General features: G+C 41.4%; 5 protein-coding genes across 5 annotated transcripts; 4 read left to right on the forward strand and 1 right to left on the reverse strand.

Annotated features, from left to right (window-relative positions):
* Positions 1-8,241: 8,241 nt before the first annotated feature.
* J4E87_000456 (uncharacterized protein) lies at positions 8,242-9,042 on the forward strand (the record flags this gene model as incomplete). The annotated part of the gene is made up of 1 exon (XM_049372113.1): positions 8,242-9,042. The coding sequence occupies one exon, from the start codon at positions 8,242-8,244 to the stop codon at positions 9,040-9,042; it is 801 nt and encodes a 266-aa protein (XP_049238247.1).
* Positions 9,043-11,531: 2,489 nt separating this feature from the next.
* J4E87_000457 (uncharacterized protein) lies at positions 11,532-13,575 on the forward strand (the record flags this gene model as incomplete). The annotated part of the gene is made up of 4 exons (XM_049372114.1): positions 11,532-11,537; positions 11,611-11,829; positions 11,882-12,922; positions 12,976-13,575. 4 exons carry the CDS (start codon positions 11,532-11,534, stop codon positions 13,573-13,575), a joined length of 1,866 nt encoding a protein of 621 aa, XP_049238248.1.
* An 877-nt stretch (positions 13,576-14,452) lies between these two features.
* On the forward strand, positions 14,453-16,889 carry J4E87_000458 (uncharacterized protein; the record flags this gene model as incomplete). The annotated part of the gene is made up of 3 exons (XM_049372115.1): positions 14,453-14,540; positions 14,727-15,095; positions 15,988-16,889. The coding sequence occupies 3 exons, from the start codon at positions 14,453-14,455 to the stop codon at positions 16,887-16,889; spliced, it is 1,359 nt and encodes a 452-aa protein (XP_049238249.1).
* A 458-nt stretch (positions 16,890-17,347) lies between these two features.
* Positions 17,348-20,171, forward strand: J4E87_000459 (uncharacterized protein; the record flags this gene model as incomplete). Its single annotated transcript, XM_049372116.1, has 3 exons — positions 17,348-18,454; positions 18,530-18,635; positions 19,198-20,171. 3 exons carry the CDS (start codon positions 17,348-17,350, stop codon positions 20,169-20,171), a joined length of 2,187 nt encoding a protein of 728 aa, XP_049238250.1.
* A 414-nt stretch (positions 20,172-20,585) lies between these two features.
* J4E87_000460 (uncharacterized protein) lies at positions 20,586-21,806 on the reverse strand (the record flags this gene model as incomplete). The annotated part of the gene is made up of 1 exon (XM_049372117.1): positions 20,586-21,806. One exon carries the CDS (start codon positions 21,804-21,806, stop codon positions 20,586-20,588), a length of 1,221 nt encoding a protein of 406 aa, XP_049238251.1.
* Positions 21,807-21,951: the final 145 nt, after the last annotated feature.

Here is a 21,951-nt window from a genome sequence, read left to right on the forward strand (position 1 = left end):
TAGAGAAAGTTTTATAAGTAAAGAACGCTTTTAGTTAGAGCTAGTAGAAAGCTTTAGTAAAGTAGGCTAGCTATATTACACTAATATAAGTTAATCTACTTAAACTCTCTAAAACTAAAGCGCTAGATTATTTTAAAGCTAAATATAAAAACGTATATTTTTATAATAAACTAGTGTATTATAATAAGAAAAGAAAAGGTATATAATTAATTTAGCTTTAGACCTATAATAAAGAAGTTAATTTAATAGTCTTTAGCCTATACTATCTAGTGTATACTATAAATTTTAAAAATAGTAACTCTATAGATACTATATAAACCTAGACTAAAGATATATAAAGTCTACTTAGTTATTCTCTATTTTATAATAGATCTACTTATTAAAAAGACTACTACTTATATTAAACTACTTATTAGGCTTTAAAATCTTCTTCTTAATCTTAGAAAATTTCTACTTTAGCTACTATTATAAGTTCTTCTTAAGTAGAATTAGATTTTTCTTAAATAGAGAAAGCTTCTTCTTAAGTAGAAGCTACTTCTAAATATAGCTAAAGCTCTAGAAAGATAGCTTTAGAATAAGTTAGCTTTTAATATAGTAGTATATAAAATAGTTATTATATAGTAGTAAAAAAGTCTCTTACTTAATAGAGCCTTAGCGTAGAGTATTACTACTAGAAGTTAATAATAGTAGAATTTAGAAAAAGTAGGCCTCTAATTTAGCTTTAGACTTAAAGTTAAATATAAACTAGCTAGATAATATTAAGATATAGCGCTAGAGTTAGTTAGAGATAGAGAAATTAGTAGATAAGGTAAAGTCTAGAGCTAGTTTAGAGTTACTAGACTACTTAGTAAAATTCTTTATTAGCTTATTCTAGTTCTACTTAATATTTTTATAAACTTTAGTACTATAGTAAACTATATTTATATAAAGTGCTAGAAAATTTTATATAAAAATAAGTACTAGAGTACTATATCTAGAAGTACTACGCTACTTATATATAGTAAAAAAAGCTTATATACTTAAGTTTAGAAAAGAAATAGCGCTAGACTAAATATTAATATAATAGTAACTATAGTAAGTAGTATCTTTAGTAGTTTAAGAGTAGTTATAAAAAAAGTTAGTATAGTAGTTAGCGCAGCGCGTAAAAACTCTATACTTCTTATTATCTAAGTTATATTTATTCTTAAACTAGTTATTAATTTAGTAGACTTAGTAGTAAAAACTAAAGCTACTTAGAAATAGATAGTCTACTTAGTAGTAGTGCTTTAAGAGCGTACTAAGTAGAAGTTAGTTCTAATAAAAGTTAATATATAGATAGTATAGAGAAAGTTAGAGCCTATACTATAATCTTACTAAATATATTCTTTTACTACTAAAACTAACTACTAATAACGTTTAGAGCGCTGCTAATAAAATATATTAGATTATTTAAATTATTTAAGCTATAGCTAGATACTATAGAAATAACTATATTTCTTTAAGAGAAATTAAATAAAGATATCTAGTTATTAAATAGACGTAAAGCTTTATACTAGTGTTAAGTAGAAAGTTTATAAAAAGTAGCTAGACTAGAGCTTTACTTAGCTATAGTAAGAGTTAATTTAAAGTAGTAGTAAAGAACGTAAAAGCGTAGCGTAAACTTTAGTATAGTTCTAGTTATAGGCTATATAGTACTATATATCTCTAGATCTATAATATAAGTATTTCTACACTTAGTACTTTACTTAATATAGTAGTTCTAATTATAGAATATATAGTGTAGCTTAGAGTTAATAAAGAACTTAAGTATATATAAAGTATACTTTACTTTATAATAGCTATAGAAAGAATATAAAAAGTCTAAAAGAAGTTAGCTTATAGTCTAGACTCTTAAGAGAACCTAAATAAAATAAACTAGTACTAGACTTATACTTATACTTTCTAAACTAGAAAAGTAGTATAATATATAAAATATATAAATAATTCTTAGAGTTAGCTTTAGTAAAGTTAGAGTTATTAAAGTTACTCTTAACTTTATACTAGTCTATATAGTACTACTTACTCTATTATATATTAGTTAGAGTATAGTCTAGACCTAATTAAAGCTCTTATCTTAGAGTTATAGAAAAAGCTATATCTAGAGAAACTAGTTAGCTTTCTTAGATCTTAGCTACTAAAGGCGCTAGTAGTAGTAACACTAGTACTACTATTTTATACGTTAAGAAAACTAGCTAAAGTAAATAGTACTAAAGCTATAAGCTAAGTAAAAATAATATAAAATCTTATAATAAAAAGTATAAATATAGTTTAGAACTAATAAGTTTTTAAAAGAAGTAAGTATAAAAGTTATAAAGTAAAGAATTTAGAGTAGGTTAGAATAAAAGTAATTTATATTAGAGTATAAGTAAGGCTTTAGATAAAAGCTATATTATAATTATAAAAAATTATAATATAACTCTAGTTTAGATATAGTTTAAAGTTATTATAACTCTATATATAGGTATAGTAGAAGTTATATAAGTAAAATTTTTATATAGTTTAAAAACTTTATATATATAGATCTACCTCTACGCGTTACTTATTAGGCTTATAATCTTAGCGTAAAGGTATTTTCTATAATACTATGCTACTTTTCTAACTAATATAATAAAAGTAAGTTTAGAGATATATAATAGTCTTAGGCTTTACTTAAGCCTAAGCTAAAATAGAGAAGGTATAAGTAAAGTCTAGACTTACTATATAAACTTCTAGATTCTATATATAGCTTCTTAAGTTCTAAGTCTTATAATATTTTATTAATACTTAGTATATTCTAACTCTAAGGCTAGTCTATAACACTACTATACTTATTACTACTATTAATAGTAGCTAAAATTAATTAATTAATATTTATAACTAAAAGAATAAATATTATATTTATTTATAAATTTCTTATAAAGTAGCTATACCTCTCTAGGCCTAAGAGATAGAGTCTATAGCGTACTTTTTTAAAATTACGTAATTACGTAATTACGTAATAATACGTTACTATATTAGACTCTAAAAGTAAACTTAAAAATCTCTAACGTAAGCCTAGATTTATAACTTACAACACTTATACTTATACTACTACTACTACTACTATTACTACTAATATAATAGTTACTACGCACGTAATTATAATAGGCTAACTACTTTATATTTATTATATATTACTAATAGCTATCTAGACTATTAACTAGTACTAGTACTAGCCTTATATAATTATATAATACTAAAAAGAAACTAAGTAAGTCTACTACTAGTATAAAGCCTCTAAACTAACTTAAGATACTTATATAACGCCTATATAACGCCTATACTAGTAATCTATATTCTATATATAATTACTTATAAGCTAGCTATATTAGTAGCTATATTACGTAATCTTTTAGTATACTAACTATCTATTCTATCTATTATTACGCGTCTATTAGTATAGCCTAATACTACACTATATATATACTATCTTCTATAGCTAGTAAAGCGCTACCTCTCTCTAGCTAAGAAAAATATTATCTTTTATAAGCTTAATAAAGTTAAGCTTATCTTAAATTACTAGCGTATTTACTACCTTAGCTAGCTTCTTATCTAATATACTAAGCTAGTTAAACTATTTCTTTATAATTACTAAAATATTAGAAGAAAGATTTATTTAGAAAAGATAGTATATACTTATAATATATAAAGCTATAAAGCGTCTCTTATTACTAGTAATTACCTCTATCTACTTTATACTATTCTAATAGAAGTTTTTTTCTAGCTCTATTTTTATAGCTATATTTTATAAGTCTTTTATTAAAGTCTCTTTAAAATAGACTAGAAAGTTAAATACGCTATACATGTAACTAGTAAAGACTACTAGTATAGTATATTTTATTACGCTAGGTATTATTATTATTATTATTATAAGAACTAGAGCCTTTATTATAAGTATAAAAGAAAAGTTTAGTATAAAAAGTTTTTTATATTTAGTAGATATATTAGTAGATTTTTTAGATATATATAGAGATATTAAGAAAGATATAGAATAAAGAGAAGTATTTTTTATATATAAAGCTTTATATAATTCTCTTCTAGACTACTATTCTCTATACTATAGTTTACCTACGCAAATATTTTTTTATATTTTATAGTAGTACTATAATTTAATATTATTTTAGATCTAAAGTTTACTTACACTATCTAGACTTTTATCTATTTACTTCTATAGCTAAAAGAAAGACGCTACGCTCTAACTTCTACTCTTTCTACTAAGATCTTTATAAGAGCTTCTTCTTAGAAAGCTTTTATATTAACTTTTAAGAATATTTTAATATTTCTATAGCTCTATACGCTTATTACTACCTCTAAGTCTACTTCTAAGTTTACCTCTAAGTCTACTAAAGATACTTTTATTACTATTACTTTCTATAAGTATATTATTACTATCTATATCTATAGTAAACGTTAGAGAAAGAGTTTTATTAATACCTATAGTTATATATAGTAAGTATAAAGTATTTAAAAAATATAACTATATTAAGATTACTATATAGAGTTACTAACTACGTTTTGTTACTCTACTTTATATCAATACTTTACTATAATAAAGTAGCTATTAAAGTAATTTAGATACTTAATATATCTTACGCTAAATATATATATAAGATAGACTAATACTATAACTAAGTAAACTTTACTACTACTACTACTACTCTACTTTTCTTATACTTTAATATTATATATTACTTTTTTTAAGTCTTTTATTAATAGCTATTAGCTAGTAATATTATAGTCTTATTCTTTTATTTTTTAACTACGCGCTTTTACTATATTTATTATATTATATTTATTTTATACTTTACTAAAACTAATAAATTTATATATATTTAGACTTAGAGTATATAAAAGATAATAAAAAAGAAAATAGTAAGAAGCTATTAAATAAGTAGTATTAAAGTAGAATTATTACTTAGACTATAGCTATAATAGTATATATATAAGCTTTTATAGATAAAAATAATAACTAAAAATATATAAATAAAAATAACTATATAAGCTACTATAGCTTTAAAATTACTAACTATATAAAAAGTAATTATCTTAACTATAACTTAGCGTATTAGTTTATAGTTATAATTACTTTTTAAATAGATATAGAAAAAAGCTATACTATTTTACTATACTCTAAGAGAAAATAATATAAACGCTTATTTAGTCTATTTTTAGAATTACTTATACTTACTACTTTTTAGTAATAAAAGTAGTCTTTTCTTAGTTATTAGTACTAGACTTACTAGCGCTAAAAGTCTTATAGATAGTATCTTATATATAGATAGTTTAGATTTAGATAAGAAGAGATAGTAAGCGCGTAATTATAGTAGCTATAAATAAAATAAAAAGTATAAGTATAGTAAGTATAAGTTAAGTAGCTAGAATATAGTAGATATTCTAAGTTAATTTAAGTTATATATATATTATTAGAGCGTAGTAGCTAAAAAGCTAAAAAAAGAAAAAAAGCTAAAAAAGTAGTTTAGTTATAAAAGAGTAGTAGTAAAAAAGTGTATAGTATATTTATAAAAACTTTAATCTAAGAAGTATTTTATATTAAATATTCTCTAAATTTCTAAATATTTAAAAGTATTAATAAAATAATACCTTCTTCTATTTTAGAACTAGTTATAACTAGTAAGTATTTTATAGTATATATATATATATATAGTAGCTAATTATATATAGATCTAGAAAGCTACTTAATATAAATTATAAATAAAGTAAACTTTAAGTTTCTAAGTATAAAGATAATTATATATAAAAAAGTAGCTAAAATTACTAAAAATAATAAAAAGGTAACTAGAGTATTAAAGCTAGAGTTATAGTAATAGCTTAGTTTATTTAAGTAGTTCTTTAAAAATATAAAAAAGTAAGTAAGTATATAGTAAGTATATATATATATATATATATATATATATATAGCTATATAGCGTAAGCTAATAAAAAATAGATAAGCTAAAAAGTACTAAGAATATATTTATAAAGTAGTAGAATAATCTAATAAAAGTATTAATTATTTAAGTTAGCTAGTAAAAAATAGATAATACTAAGCTAGAATTTATAAAGGCGCTAAAAATATAGAATTTAGAGAAGTATTTTCTTTTTACTTAAGTAGTACTTATAAAGCGCGTAGTATAATATATTAGTTAAGTTTTATATTAGTATAAGTATTTATATAGTAAAGTAGTAAGTAGTAATAGTAATAGTATTATAATATTACTAGTAATAGTATTTTTATAAGAGTAGCTAAATATAAAGCTATATTTAGTATATTAGTATATATATATATAATATAATATAATACGTATAGTATATATAAGTAATTAAGTATTATATAGTATATAAAGTAGCGTATAAAATAAATATATAAGTATAAATATAAATAGATATATAAGTATAAGTATAAGTATATTATAAAAGTACTAGCTAAGTAGTACTACTTAAAGTAGTAAGCGCTTAAGATACTATATAGCCTTAGTAGACTTAAGAGCTTAAGAGTTAAGTAGGTATATATAGATAGATTATTCTAACTTAGACTAAAGAGTCTAGGTTAAGAGCCTAATATATAAGTAAGTAGTAGAATAATCTTTTTTATATCTAACTATATCTTAAGTATACTATTAATAGTATAGAAGCTTTTTTTTTAAACTTAAATATACTTATTTTAGTTAAAATAAAATAAAGTATAAAAGATAAAAATCTTAAGTTACTAGTTAATCTTAACTATAAGTCTACTTTTAGACTTAGCTTTAAAAAGTAGAAAGTAATAAAAGTAGTAAAGCTAAAAAGTATAAGTATAGTAAGATAAGTAGAAAGTATTATACTAATAAGTATATATAATAAACTACTAATTACTAAAGTTAATAAGAAGATAGTATACGCTAAATATAGTAGAAGTTAGTAGACTCTAGTTATTAATAATAAAAAAAAGTAATAAAAATAATCTAATAGTAAGCTTCTAAGTAGAGTTAATATTAGTTATATTTAGTCTTTTAGCTAATAATAGTAATAATAATAGTAATAAAGATATTAATAAGAAAAAGTATAATAATACTATATTAGAATTATTATTTAAAGATTTTATACTACTAAGTATAATATCTAATAAAGTATTAAAAGCGCTTTTATAATCTAGCTAGCTAACTATAATATAACTTACTAAGATAACTTTTATATTTTTTTTTTATAAGCTTATATTAATAAATATTACTAGTAACTAAACTATAGCTATAAAGAATAAAATAGTATAAATAGTATAATTAAAGACTCTTAATAGTAATAGTAGAAATTTAGTAACTATATTTTAGTATTACTATTTATATTATAATAAATACTTTTATATTTACTTTATATTAAGTTAAAAAAATCTAAATAGCTATTAATATAGCTATATAGCACTAGTAGCTATACTAGTAAATACTTTTATAACTACTATAATAAAGTAGAACTTTCTATATTTAAAATATAAAAAAGTTTAAACTTATTAAAGTAACTTTATAAGATATTTATAAAAATATAATTAAGAAAATAGTATTTATTTTTATAAGTATAATCTAAATTAAGTTTATATTTCTAGAGAATTATTCTAGAAATATATACGTAATTAGTACCTAACTTAAAATAAAGTCTACTATATAGAATAAGTACTTTAGAGATCTAGTTAATAAACTATACTAGGTAGTATATACTAAGTTCTACAGCGCTGCTACTAGCTACTAAGAAAAGCAAGTTTATTGTTCTAGACAAGCGAGAACAATACATCACCACTTACATAAAGATATGCGACGCACACTTTTCAAATCTTAAACTTCGAGCGAACACGACAAACCTTGTCTGCGTGAAGAATAGCTTGACGTGTGATCAGCACAGGTAGGCCTACGCAACGCCGATACCGGCCGCGGATTGAACACTGGTGGTTACTGTCGTACGGTTGGACTGTTGAACTGGCAAAGTTGTGATTCATAGGGAGGTGAGATTTAAGGTCGGGTCTCACGACTTTAGTGGAGGAGCTTTTGTGGACGGTGCTTGTTGTTCGAATTGAGGGTTGCTGGACATTGCTCTTCTATCAACTTTCACATCAACATCAACATCAACAACACCCATACGCTACCCTAAATCATCCCAACCCCAAATACCAAACAAGCTCGCCAATCATACACCACCTTCCATCCCACCCAAGCCGCTCGCCCATCCCGTCTCACCACCAAGATGGGCGTCTTCTACGAAACCATACCAAACAGCCTCATGCCATGGATCAAAGAGCAGCAAATGCTCTGGGTAGGCACCGCGCCCCTCTCAGGCGACGGCCACATCAACATCTCACCAAAAGGAGGCCAGAACTTCGGCGTCTTGGATGAGCGAACGTTTTGGTACATGGATCTCACCGGAAGCGGAGTAGAAACACACGCGCATTTGCACGAGCCAGGCAATGGTCGTATTTGCGTCATGTTCATGGCCTTCACCGGCCCCCCAAAAATCGTTCGCATATGGGGCGAAGGCCGCGCCATCGAGAACGGAACCCCAGAGTACGAAAGCTTCATACGAGAGCACAAGGTCGAAACGATCCCGGGTTCCCGCAGCATCATCATGGTAGATGTGCACCAATGCGGCACATCCTGCGGCTTCAGCGTGCCCTACTACGACTTCGTCGGCCACCGCGACATTCTGAACGAACACTTCAGAAAGAAAGACGCAAAGTACCAAGCTGGCGATGAGAAAGAATCGATGGACTACTACTGGGCGTGGAAGAGCCAGCTTAGTATCGATGGGTTACCTGGCATGAAGAGGGGGTATGAGTTTGCGCAGAGGAATGGGGTGCAGCCGTTGAAGAAGATGGTGGGGCCGTATGCGCCTGGGGGGAAGGGCAGGAAGGATGGGGATGGGAGGGTGGAGGTGTTGTGGTTGTTTGTGGTTTTGTTGTTGGGCATTGTTATCGGTGGGGCGGTTAGTTTGAGTGTTGTTACGCCCGAGAGGGTGAGGGCGTTGCAGGAGAATGGGAGGGTGTTTTGAGCGGGTGGAATCTAAAGATGTGGAAAGGTGCTAGTGGAAGCAACCACATACGCAAAGGTACTCCTCATCAAATGAGAGAGATCGCAATCCTCAACCTTTGTGCTAGTGGAAGATAAGAAGCGGAGTGTACTGCGTGTTAGAGATTCAAAAGGATCCAATCGGTAAACTCCATGCAACATGTGCAGTATACGTTGTTCGACACTGCGCAGTGCAGGTACTCGTGTAACTCGTATGTCAGCAAATTGTACCAAAGGAAGTTAGTTATGTCGGTGCTAAGGATCTCACGCATAGTTGCACCACCCGGTACAGTCTGCGCGTGATAGTCGTACCTGTACTGGTTCCCGGCGTGATGACAGTCGAAGCGATTGGTGTATGCATTCAAGTGAGCCAATGATCTCTACCGTGAGACATTGCAGGTAGCTCAGGCCGCTCTTGCTGCCAGTAAAGATTGGAGTAAAGGAATCCCGATGACTGATCATCTACTTGGCGTTACGTGGGAATTAAGAATTGTCATTAGGCGTGCCATGTGCTGCAACACACGTATACGAATATCCGGCGCTGATGGTGGAGATTGTCGAGTTTGAGAACGGATGGGGAAGCGACAGGCGGCGGGGGTCAGACGGGGCGGGATTCAGCCGTAGCTACTACCTCAGCGTTGGGAAGGTGCGAACCTTTCTGTTACCTCACCGTGGCCTTGGCTAGACTCAGCGCTCTGACATGCGCGTGGTACCGAGCACATGGAGAGTACCAGCGTAGTCGATAAACGGACCATGCACTATTCCTCGTGTCCTCCTAGTAGGCTTTAGCCGTTTTGTACCAAGGCAGCCCTGAAGTCAGTATACGGTGCTGACTATGTCTCGGCTAAGCCTGCTTTTTGATAGATGTAGAGAGCCCTGGCGATAGCATGCGAGTGCTGCATGCTCATGATGGGATGGTCTGCAAAATCAACAAGCTCAGCGTCGCGTCATAGAAACGACGGCAAAAAGCTTGGGACCAACTGCCAACACCGCAGACGCTTATCCGTGGTTCTGGCGTGGCGAGGCGTTCCAATAAAGCCGGAACCGTAACGGTAGAGTACCTGCTCACGTGCGGCATCGCGCTTGCCGGCCGAGGTCTTCATCAAGCTTAATTTAGGCGACGTGTCGATCTTGAGTTCCCCCAATCCCCGTCTTTTACCCTATCAACTTCACCGTCGACACGCTCTATTTGCGAAAAAGGACCGCGCATCTGACCAGGTCCATCGAGGATAGGCGCGACACCACTCCAATGCGCCGTATGATTACCGCACACCACTGAGCCCGTATCTCAAAGGGTGGCGTGAATAAGCCCTTGCATACCGCGTCTGGGCAGGAAGCCTCAACCGCTGCCACTGCGTCTTCATATCCGCTGGCCGAGGCTTGTCTTGTCGCTCGAAATTCTTGATGCCGGTACCCGGTGTCGTGGTGTCGCATGTCGCATGTCCGTCCCCTGAGCGTGCAATTACCGTGGCCGCAAATACGATCGGGGTCCGTTGCCCAGGTCTTGGGCAACGCAGAGAACATTCGGGAGACCCGCCTCGACGATAGCCCTGGCAGGATGGCCCTCGGAGGAGCGAATGGTAGCGTTCGGAGGAAGTCTTGGCTGTATGGCGCGATTGGCTAAGCCGTTGTCCGTATCCCAAGCTTCGAGCCATTATCTTGTCTATCTGCAGGCGGCCCCACAGCGTGGTTGTTGGTGGGAACGTCTGGCCTGCATCCCGCCAGCCTCCTCGATGTCTTGCCCGAATCAATCGCTGCGGTCGTCTTCCAGAACGTTTGTATCGACGCTATGCCAACGCTATCGCCCGCAGATAACCGCGTTTGCGGTCAAAAAGAGCAAGGTCGCTGATACCGCGATTGAAGAATGCATGGGCCATGGGCTGGGCTTCCAAGACCAGAGTCGTTGGAGGCGCGAGCTAGTGGCTCTGGGCATTTCTTGGGGACGACTATCGCTACCCCGCGACCACCTGCTTTAGGCAGGAGGTTAGTCGATGGCATGCGACTGGGGCGCCACAGGTAATTGTTATCTTGGAACCAGCAAGCTCTTCTTGTCTCGCTGCTTGCCAGTGGTGGTTAGCAACTTGGCGAGGCTTGAGTAGCCCAGGACGCCTCGGCGATGCGGTGCGAAAAGAGCATCGTGCAGCACCTATCGCGCACGCGCCGAATGCCTTTCCGGGCACAACAGCCGCGGTGGCAATGCGTTTGCTGATGGACAGACGGTCGTGAAGGAGTCGATACGGTGCCCATCCCTGTGTCGGTGTGCGCGCCTTCCTTATCGGGCCTGAAGCTGTAGAGCACGACGTCGGACCCGTGATTCGCGTGCTCAAATTAAATGCACCACCACCCCATTCTCTTTGCTCGTCAGGGTCTCTCTTCTCCTCGCCGCACCCCATAAACAATCACCTGGCTGCTTTCCCAGTCACTCAACCACGGTCCACCTTCACTGTCAAACGGCCTAGGTGCACGCCCATCATGCCTGTTGGTGACGCCGGTGAAGTCGTGAGTACACTCTTCTCAAGCTCTATTGCATACTTGCTAACAACCCTTGCAGCAAGCTGTCGGCTTGGACCCCGCTCTTATTGACGCTTCTGGCGACCCCACGCGCAAGCACCCCGAGATGCACACAACCTCTGCGCCCGCCTACCTCCACTCCGAGGGCAAGGCCACGCTCCAGGACAGCTACCTCAACGAGGCTGATGACTTTCCCACCGACGAGGAGCTCGCCACGCTTCGCCGTGTGCCCGCTAGGATCCCATGGAAGATCTTCACCGTACGTGATCGCACTCACAGAGCACGTGAGACAAACACTGACTTGACTTCAGATCGCTTTCGTTGAGCTTGTCGAGCGTATGAGTTACTACGGAACTGTTGCTGTATACTCCAACTACATCGCTAAGCCGCTCACTACGCCCACTGGAGCCGCGCTCAACCCAGATGATGCTGAGGCTCAGCCCGGTGCCCTCAACATGGGCAAGCAGGTCGCTTTCAGTTTGACTACATTCAACGCCTTCTGGGTCTACGTCTGCCCGCTTCTCGGAGCCTGGATCGCCGACACCTACCTTGGTCGTTTCAAGACTATTCTGTACTCCGTCTTGGTCGCTGAAATCGGTCACTTGATCCTCGTCGCCTCAGCTGCGCCGTCTGTCTTGGAGAACTCCAACACTGCCCTCGGCGTTTTTATCCTCGGTCTCATCATCATGGGTCTTGGAACTGGAACTTTCAAGCCCAACATTGCCCCTCTTATCGCCGAACAAGTTCCTCAGGAGAAGATGCGCGTTGAGACACGCGGTACTGAGCGCGTCATTGTCGACCCCGCTGTCACGGTCACCCGTATCTACAACTGGTTCTACTTCTTCATCAACATCGGTGCTCTGGTCGGTCAAATCAGCATGGTTTACGCTGAGCGATACGTTGGTTTCTGGCTCGCGTACCTGATCCCCACCGTCATGTTCATCATCGCTCTCCCCGTCTTGATCTTCTGCAAGAAGTTCTACATCCTCCGTCCCCCGAGCGGTAACGTTATGGGCCCTGCTTTCAAGCTTCTCTTCAAGGCTCTTGGACGCGGAATGAGCATCAACCCCGTTAAGACTTGGAAAAACTGGAACGACGGCAACATGTGGACTGCTGTCAAGCCTTCCGTCCTTGGCTCCGCCGCACCCAAGTGGTACAACTTTGATGACGCCTGGGTTGATGAGGTTGCTCGTGGTTTCGCTGCCTGCTCCGTCTTCTTCTGGGTGCCTATCTTCTGGCTTGCATACCGCCAGATGGACTCCAACCTGACCCAGATGTGCGCCACCATGAAGCTCGGCGGCGTCCCCAACGACATTCTCTCCAACTTGGACCCCATCGCTATCATCATCATCGTAAGTACTGTCCAATGGTCTAACGCCCAGAACGAATGCTAATCGTACTATAGGTGCCTATCATGGACTCTCTCGTTTACCCCTTCCTCCGCAAGCGAGGTATCCGCTTCACTCCGATCAAGAAGATCACCGCTGGTTTCATCCTCGGAGCCTTCGCCATGGTCTGGGCAGCGGTTCTTCAACACTACATCTACAAGACCTCGGGCTACTACGAGACCAAGGACCCCGAGTACAAGACCGACATCACTGTCTGGGCTGTTACCGGTGTCTACGTCCTCATTGCCATCTCCGAGATCTTCGCCTCCGTCACCACTCTCGAGTACGCCTTTACCAAGGCTCCCAAGAACATGAGGTCGCTCGTTCAGTCCGTCCAGCTCTTCACCACCGCCTTCTCTGCCGCCCTCGCCCAGGCTTTCACTCCTCTTACCGCCGATCCCCACATCGTCTGGAACTACGGAAGTGTAGCCATCATCTCCTTCGTCACCGGTATCGCCTTCCACTTCGCCTACCGGAACATGGACAAGAACGAAGACCAGCTCAACCTGCTGCCCACCGGTCACCTCGGCACGGAGGGTCAGGCTGCTGACATCGAGAGGCGCCAGAGCGTCAACGAGGAGAGGCGCGCTAGCCTTGTCGCTCAAGAGAAGATGTAAGCGGTTCACATCGCGATGTGTTGATGCATGATGTTGTGATTCGCTTATCGAGTCACCGTTCAACGATATACCCCTCAAACCTATTGGTTACCGCGATTAGGACGCTAGTCATGTGTTATGTGCCGCTCGCTGGATGCGTCGGCTACTGGTCATGGCTAGTTTACTTACTTTAATGCCAAACTATCACTTCAAATAAATTGTTCCGCTGCGTACTCGTGATGTAAAACTGAATAGATGAGAACTGAGTCGCCCACATCGCACTTGTCCACGACACTCTTGGCATTGATATGCAGTCCAATCAACCTTCTTGCATCTACCTGCCATACCATTCGAGTAAGAATTTTACTACATAAGGGAAGGGTTTATTTTCTCCAAAACGCTAAGGGTGTCAGTCATCGTTGCGACACACAGAGGAGTTGTCGCATCATTCTGAAACGCGTCCTAGCGCGTCGCCTTAAATTGCCTCTTAACACCCAGGTAGAGCCCTCGGACTCCTCTTACATCTACACAGCACTAGCCATCATCTTCCGATTCATATGGAATAGCCTTGACCACGACCGCAAAGTCTCAAATGTCGACTACTGAACTGCCAACTTCCCGCGGTGAAGCTTCCGCACATCTGGAAATGTACGCACTTTTAATATCTGACTTCTGCGTCACTGAAACTGACAGCACTTAGCTTCCGATTACAAGACCTTCCACTAGAGCTTCGCAATTATATCTACGAGTATGCGCTAGAGCCGAGGGTGACTCTCTGGCACAGTTGCTTGTACGACGAATACCGGCCGTCTACTTACCACTTGCCCAATCTCGAGCTGCATCCAGGTATGAAACATGCTAGATCGGCGTTCCTGATGTTGACGCAAGTACAGAAGATATGCAAGATGATGACGATCGATCCGACAGCTTCGAAGAAGATTTAGAAGGAGACAAGTACTTGGAGGATCCCAACTTGTCGATCGCGGGTAGCCCGCGTGATGATGGAAACACCGCCGTCTTGGCCTTCAAGATCTTGATAGCGACGCCTTTACTCGCTGTGTCTAAAGCTACCAATGAGGAAATGACGAAGGTACTAACCACCACCAAGAGATACTATGAGAGACTTCTGTTGTCGTCAATATATTTACACCGCATCACATCACCAAGCGCAGCTCTCATCGATTTATGGGCCAGCTGCGAGTTCTTCCTCCGGCACGACTACGGCAAGTCCATATTCTTCCTGAGAGATCTTCCAGACTCGCTGAAATCTTGCGTTCGCCGGCTGGTGCTCCCTTATGATTTCCTAAGTCTTATTGCATACTCGCGGTGGACCAAAGAGCAGTCAAGAGGTGGGGCCTTATTTACAAACTGGATCTCAGAAAATTTCCCCAACTTACGGACGGTGGCGATTGAGGTACCAGACGTGTGCGAAGTCATGGAAATGAATTGGAATGAGGCTTCGGACTATCTGTGCGAGATGCTCAAGAACGGCCGTTTGGACACCGTGAGATTCTATTACAAAGACTATGAGAAGGGCGAATGTGCACGTAGGGAAACAGATTCCCTCTTTTTTAGACACATAACGCTAGAGGGATGTGACTATGAAGGGACAGAAGAGGAAGATCGGTCATTACTGACTGGAGTTGAGGAACCCATATCCCCTACCTCACTGGCGTCTCAACTATGGCGCGACTTGCGGGCCTGCCGTGTTGTCAAGATCACGAGATCGCAGGCAACAGCCTAGTACAGCGGCTGCGATACATCTTAGCAAGGCTCCCGATCGTCTTGTTGGTCGTCAGCACACAGTTCAGGCGTTGGTCGTGGTCTCGACGAATTCAGGCGTAAAGTGGATCCTCGTTGTAGTAAAGACACAAAAGCATGCAGAGATTCAAAGTTTTAAAGTACGCGCAATTCTTGGAGCTGTGTGACCGTGTATGCTACTTGTGAAAAGACTCGCAAGGCTCGAGCGACGGAACAAGAAGAGGTCCTAGCGTTCGCGAGACGCGTCTCGACGCGTCGCGCTAGTGCCATCCCCTCCTTCCGCGAGGCTGGGGCTCCTCTTCCGTTGTGTTCGCAAGCGCAATACCGAAGCCCGGTTTTACACACACCAACAGCAATGCGTGAAGAGACGGCGGAAGCATCGCGGTCTGGGCATGGTGATGCCGCCGCACATCTAGACTCGTTAGGACTCTCCGCCGTACGCATCGCGCTTCTATAGCTAACAATGTGCAGATTCCGTCTGCATGACCTACCGCAAGAACTTCGCGATATGATATATGATTATTCACTTGAGCCAAGAGCGATCTTTCGGCATACGAACCGCGAAGATCAACGGGAACAAAACCAGGGTTACGACCTGCCAGAGACGAATCCTAGCAAAGGTACGCAGACTCGGGTGTAACCACCACGTCAGGACTAACTCTCCCATAGAAGACCCGCAGATGATTCTCGATATGATGAAAACACCGCGAGTGCTTGATGAGGACCAGCCAGTTCCGGACGAGCTTTACGATGTGTTTTGGAACGACCCTAATGGAAGCTTAGGCGCATTCTCTGATCACCAAGATGTAATGCTCACGTACAAGATCTTCATGTCGACACCACTACTTCTTGTTTCCAAGGAAGTGAATAGAGAGGCGGAGAGGGTACTGCGGGCCAACAAACGAGGATGGATCAATTACTACAACGAAGTCGCGCGATCCAACATACATTACCATCGGATCATTAAACCGACCAGGGCTTTCCAGTACCTTTGGTCTCGCAGTCAGGTCGTTCTGGAAAACACTACCGCGGATACCATGTTCTTCTTGCAGTTCCTACCGGAGGTCTTGAAGAAGAGCCTTCATAGTTTGATCATCACGAAAAGCTTGATGATCGAAAACGAATTGTCGATAGCACTCTGGCAAACTGACGACGAAAAGGGCGGATCGTTCATGTCAAACTTGATCAAAGAACACTATCCTAACCTGCGTACAATGGCTCTTGAGATACCAAGCACGGAGGAAGAGATGAGAAGCAATATCAATAACGCTTTCGGGCACTTATGCGATATGCTCAAGATGAAAGATCTAGATGCCCTCAGGTACTTCTTCAGGGAGGCTTGCTTTTCTCAATCCGACGGCTGGTTCCTCATAGATGTGGACCTAGAAGGGTGGGAGCTCAGCGATGAGTCCGACGACTATGAGGTGGGAGAAGACGAAATTTCGGAGCGCTACAAACAACCCCTGGATGGCGTGGAGGAAACTATTTCGCCTACTTCAATCGGGTCTGCAGTATGGCGCGATCTGGGAATGGAGCGCGTCGTCAAGATCACGAGGTCGCAGACAGCAGCCTAGCGCTGTGGCTGCGACGTATTCTAATATGTGTTTTGAATCAGACCTAGGTTGCATTAATTTTTCCCGTCGCTCCGTCCTCCAGTCATTCTCATTGCGACAGTTAGTCAGGGGTGTGCCTATTGGCTGTGCTACGCTACTCACCTCGCTCGGCGCCCACTCACCACTAGCTAAACAAATGTGTAAAAAAAAAAATGTCTGGAAATATTGTCGCAACGTCGCGGTACTGCTTACAAGTATAGATGCCTTATTGGTGGTATACGTTGCGACAACCGTGGTCAAAGTGTGCAACCATGGTACCGAAAGTCTGCCGCCTTCAGGCATCAAGATCACGTTTTCAGTTCCAGTATGTATATATTGCGCTTGGCTTCCCACTCTCATCTCATCTCTACAATTAACTTCCTGTTCCCATTCATGCTCTACAATTAAACTATTGCAGCAAATACCGAAACTCAGACATCATGACTCTTACCATGATTCAAACCTCAACCGAGTTCGAAGCGGATCAGCTCTACAACGCCATTCACTACTCAGATTTCGCCTATGACTACACAACGGCGGTTTCAGCCTATTTGAAAGACTTTCCTGCTCTCCCCTCCGTTCCGACCACCGAATACTCCTACGCACCAACCTCAATACCTACTTGGTGGCCAGACTTCACGCACAGTACACTTTTGTCAGACATGTCTTATCCAGTCTCACCAAGAGAGTTGAAATCTCTGATCGAAGCCGAATTACACCAAGGTCTCACGCAGTCAGCTATCCTCCAGCACTGGATGAAGAGATCTGGGAGCGAAATCCCGCTTGGCAGTGCCGCTGCAGCCGCAGCACTCCAAGACGCTATCATCGTGGCCTCTGATGCCGAGTGGTACGAGCACGATGACCATTTCATCACGGAACTCGGAATATCTGTTCTCGATCCGCGTTCCGTGCCACAACCATTTTCCTCATCACCATGGGGTATTCTCACCAGCATGGAGAACTACCACGTGCGCATCAAGCCCCACGCACATCTCACCAACAAAGACCTCTGCGAAGGGCATCCAGATGCCTTTCAATTCGGCAGCACAACCTTTGTCAGCGTGAAAGAAGCGAAAGAAATGCTGCGCAGCATTTTCACTCGCCGAGACATATACGGTAACCTACGTCCAATAATCTTCGTAGGCCACGCCGTCTCAAACGACTACGAAGTCATAAAATCGCGCTTTGGTCTCGACCTTGAAGAAATCGGCACCATCGTCGCAACAATCGACACACAAGTGCTGGCCGTAGAGCACGGCCTCGTAAACCCATCCCGCAAAATCCGCCTTGCACATCTCCTCGCCGAATACGACATCAAAGAACCATACCTTCACAACGCCGGCAACGACATCGTATGCACCATGATCGCCGCCTTCCTCATGCTTTGTCCACCCCCTGAAGCCCCGCTCAATAAGTTGCATTACGTAGACCTCAAAGCGCAACTCCACAATGCGGGCCAAACCGCCATCAAAGAAGGCCGCGGATATGGCGTCACGCGCTTTTGTGAGAAGTGTGATTCTCATCACCACACCGCACCGTATTGCCGTGTGAGTGTCTGGCACTGTGAACACTGCGAAAAAGACCCTCTGACACGACACATGGCGTATACTCATAATTCGCAGAAATGCATTAATGTAGTTAAGCAGGCTGCGCTGATCAAGAAACAGGGTAGCATGGGTTATGGACAGGGCGGGTCGAAGCGCTCGAGTAGTCCTAATGCTGTGCCGTGTGAGTTTTGTATTGAGAGTACAGATCCGAGACGGTATTGTAATGAGAATGCTTATGGGCATAAGACGGGAGATTGTGCGTGGCGCAGATAGAAAATGTGAGAAAATCAGATTAAGATATTTTTATGTTTGTGTTCTGGTTGCGTACATGTGATGATTCGCTGCATGTAGGGTGTTCAAATTCGGGATGTAACTGCCCAGGTATCTCTTGCGCATGGTTTCTGCGAGTTGAGGAAGGCGTGAATAGCTCATCGACGAATGCACTGTCATCGTCGATGCGCATGCATTGTTTGAGGAGATACCGGGTTGATCGAAATTACATATGTGGCCTAATTCGCCAGGTCGTCTTCTCGCTGCGAAATCTGTCTTGTTGAGTGGAAAGGTGCAGCGTGTCTGCCTTCCAAGGTTAGCGATGTCGCACAGCGTTGACGCGGTGACGTGAGGAGCAAACAAACATACCCTCGTTGCTGCCTACGCGCTTTCCCTTGAAATCTGGCACGTGCCTTTTCAATGTGACACCTTCCATCCCCATCGCTTCTGCACACATTCCGCTTTCCATTCAGCCTTGTTCTCTTGCGTCTTCGACGCACTACCGCTGCTTGCCGACAAGCTTCAGCATCTCTACACGCCTGTGTTACCTCATCGACCTGTCTCAGCGTTCACAGTCATGTCTTACCGCGCCTTTCACGACATGCCCACCGAGCTTATCGAGGCCGCCGCAGGCTATATGGACGACGCAGACCTTCTGTCCTTTCGCTTGACATGTAGACATGCAGACGCGAAGACTCTACGCGTAGTCGGCAAGCGCTTCTTCTCCAGCCGCAAGACTACTCTGATGGCGTCCGATCTCGAAAAGCTCGACGACGTCTCTCGAAGTGCGCGACTAGCCAAATACGTTAGGAACATCCGGATCGAAGACGACCAACTGGAGGTTGTATCATCTATGCCCTCGGACGAAGGCAACTGTCTAGCTCCAGGGGAGCTGATGATATTGAGAGCGAGGCATTGCAGATGGCTGGACGAAACAATGGTCGTCCCTGAGGTAGACAAGACCGCCGTTGCCAAATTGAAGGCCATACTCGAGGAACGCCTTTTGTCTCTGGATACCCTTGCTATTCACTACTCTGACACTAGAGATGTGGAGAAAGCTACAGAAGCTACCGTCGCTCTCGCTCAAGAGATCGTTCTAGACGGGAAACTTGCCAGTACCGCATTCTCAGTCTACCTCAGTTCCCGAGGGCTTTCCTGGGTAGGAGCCGTCTTGACTCTGTACTTTGATCGATCCCGAGAAGGCTTGGATAACAGACTGCTTCAGAATGTGGGAATGCAGCTGTTGTCTGGTGGGCCTCCGTTGGACTACCTACTTACCAGAGTTTCTCAGTGGACGCGAAGGTTGGGAGATCTCCGAATGGAGTGCTCAGGACCGCAATACGCCCTACTTGTCAACCTCGTGCACCAAGGAAGGTTCCTGCCCAAGCGGACGATCCTGCGGTTTTCGTCGTCAAAGGCGTTTCGTCAAATTCGCAGAACATCCTGACGAGTACCGGGTTTACCCGCATCTCCGTGGTCTCCGTGTCACGACCGGAAGACTTCTTGCGCGGAATTCTGGACAGATACCCTCAGTGGGAGACTTGGCGATTAGGCATTAGCTGCGATTCCTGGAGTGAGGACGGTGCAGATGTAGACACTTACGAAGTAGCAATGCGAGATGTGTCTGAGGGTTGCTTCGACCCTGCGCGGATCGATGGGGGAACTGGACAACATGTTTCTTTCTACTACCTGGAGGGGCACTAGTATCCCATTTGGCGAATCTTGTACTACTTGAACTATACAGATTGTGGCACTGTACGCGAGGATTGAATATATATATATCGTGTCGTTGACAAAGTTCCCTAATGTCCGAAACTCTTATCTATCAGATCGACCATTCTCAACATACCGCTCCCACCAATCATCCCACCCAAACACCACCCATAACCCCCTCCATCCACGGATAAACAGTCCCATTCGCCTCGGGATACCCCATATGCAGCCTCCCCTGCATAAACCGCATCTCCTTCGGACTCCCATACTCCGCCAGCAACATACTATCCTCCACTGGCATACACCCATCCAACACGCCATTCACAAGCAACAGCCTACAACTGCTCATCCCCTGCCCCACAACAGCCACGCCCTCGCCCTTCCCACTCACGAGCGAGAACTCGTCTTGGCACTTCTCTTTCATCTCGTCAAAGGACGAATAGCCGTATTTCTGGATATACGCTTCCTCGAGACCGAACGGGTACTCGTGTTTGGCGATCTGCGAGAGCCATTCCGAACCGATGTAGTGGTGTGTTCCGGCGCCGTGGCCGACGCTGCCGAGGAGTTGGGTACGGTGCGTGTGCGCGAGGCGGATGGCGTAGTAGCCGCCGGCTGAGAGACCCCATGCGATGACTTTCTTCTCATCGAGATAAGACGTTTCGCGGATCCAGTCTAGGATGCTGGTGAAGAGGCGGTCCGGCGAGAGCGGGTCGCGCTTGTTGGCGGGGCAGTCGACGGTCGTGCCGGGTATGTCGCAAGTTACGGTTGCCCAGCCGCGGTTTAGGTGCTCTAGGGTGCGCTCCGTGTTGTCGGGGCGGTGGCCGTCTAGGCCGGTGATGAGGAGGACGGTGGGGAAGGGGCCTGGGCCGGTGGGTTTGCGGATGTAAAGAGGGATGGAGGTGCCGTCGCCGTTGGAGGCTTGTTTGTGGGGTATTACGACCTCTTCGAGGGGGATGTCCCATAGTTGTGTGCCGCGGAAGTAGACTTCCTTTTGCTCTTCGAAAACTTTCTTCTTGAGCTCCGTGCCGATGTAGGGGAATCGAGCTAATCTGTATACAGCGTTTGCGTTGAGGTATAACTTCTCCGCTGCCTCTTTGTCCTTGCTTTCCATCTCTTTGGCTTCCTTCGCTAGGCGTTGCGCTGTTGGCAAGAAGGCGTTGGTGTATGCATCGTCGTAAGGATCGTTGATGTTGTTGTCCATGAGATGCTTGAAGATAGGTTCGAAATCTTCAAACTTGCCATCGTGGAAGGGGTAAACGCCTTTGGTGCAGGGGAACTTCCAACGTTGTTCCCAGAGCTTCTGGATACTGCCGCGGTGTCCATATTCCTTGGTGAAGAGGTCTCCGAGGATCCAATTTCCGTTAGGCATGATGCAAATATTTGATCGAGAAAATGTGCAAGGGTATATTCCAGGCGGGCTGCCAGCTGTTTGCATGTCGTCGTCGCGCATAGAAGCGTTGTATATACTGTCGTTTCGGGATCGGCGGGGCCGGCTCGCCAGTTGCTTCAGGCCC

Source organism: Alternaria ethzedia (genome assembly GCF_023757985.1).
Source record: "Alternaria ethzedia strain BMP 0044 chromosome Unknown scaffold_1, whole genome shotgun sequence".
Classification (NCBI taxonomy): domain Eukaryota; kingdom Fungi; phylum Ascomycota; class Dothideomycetes; order Pleosporales; family Pleosporaceae; genus Alternaria; species Alternaria ethzedia.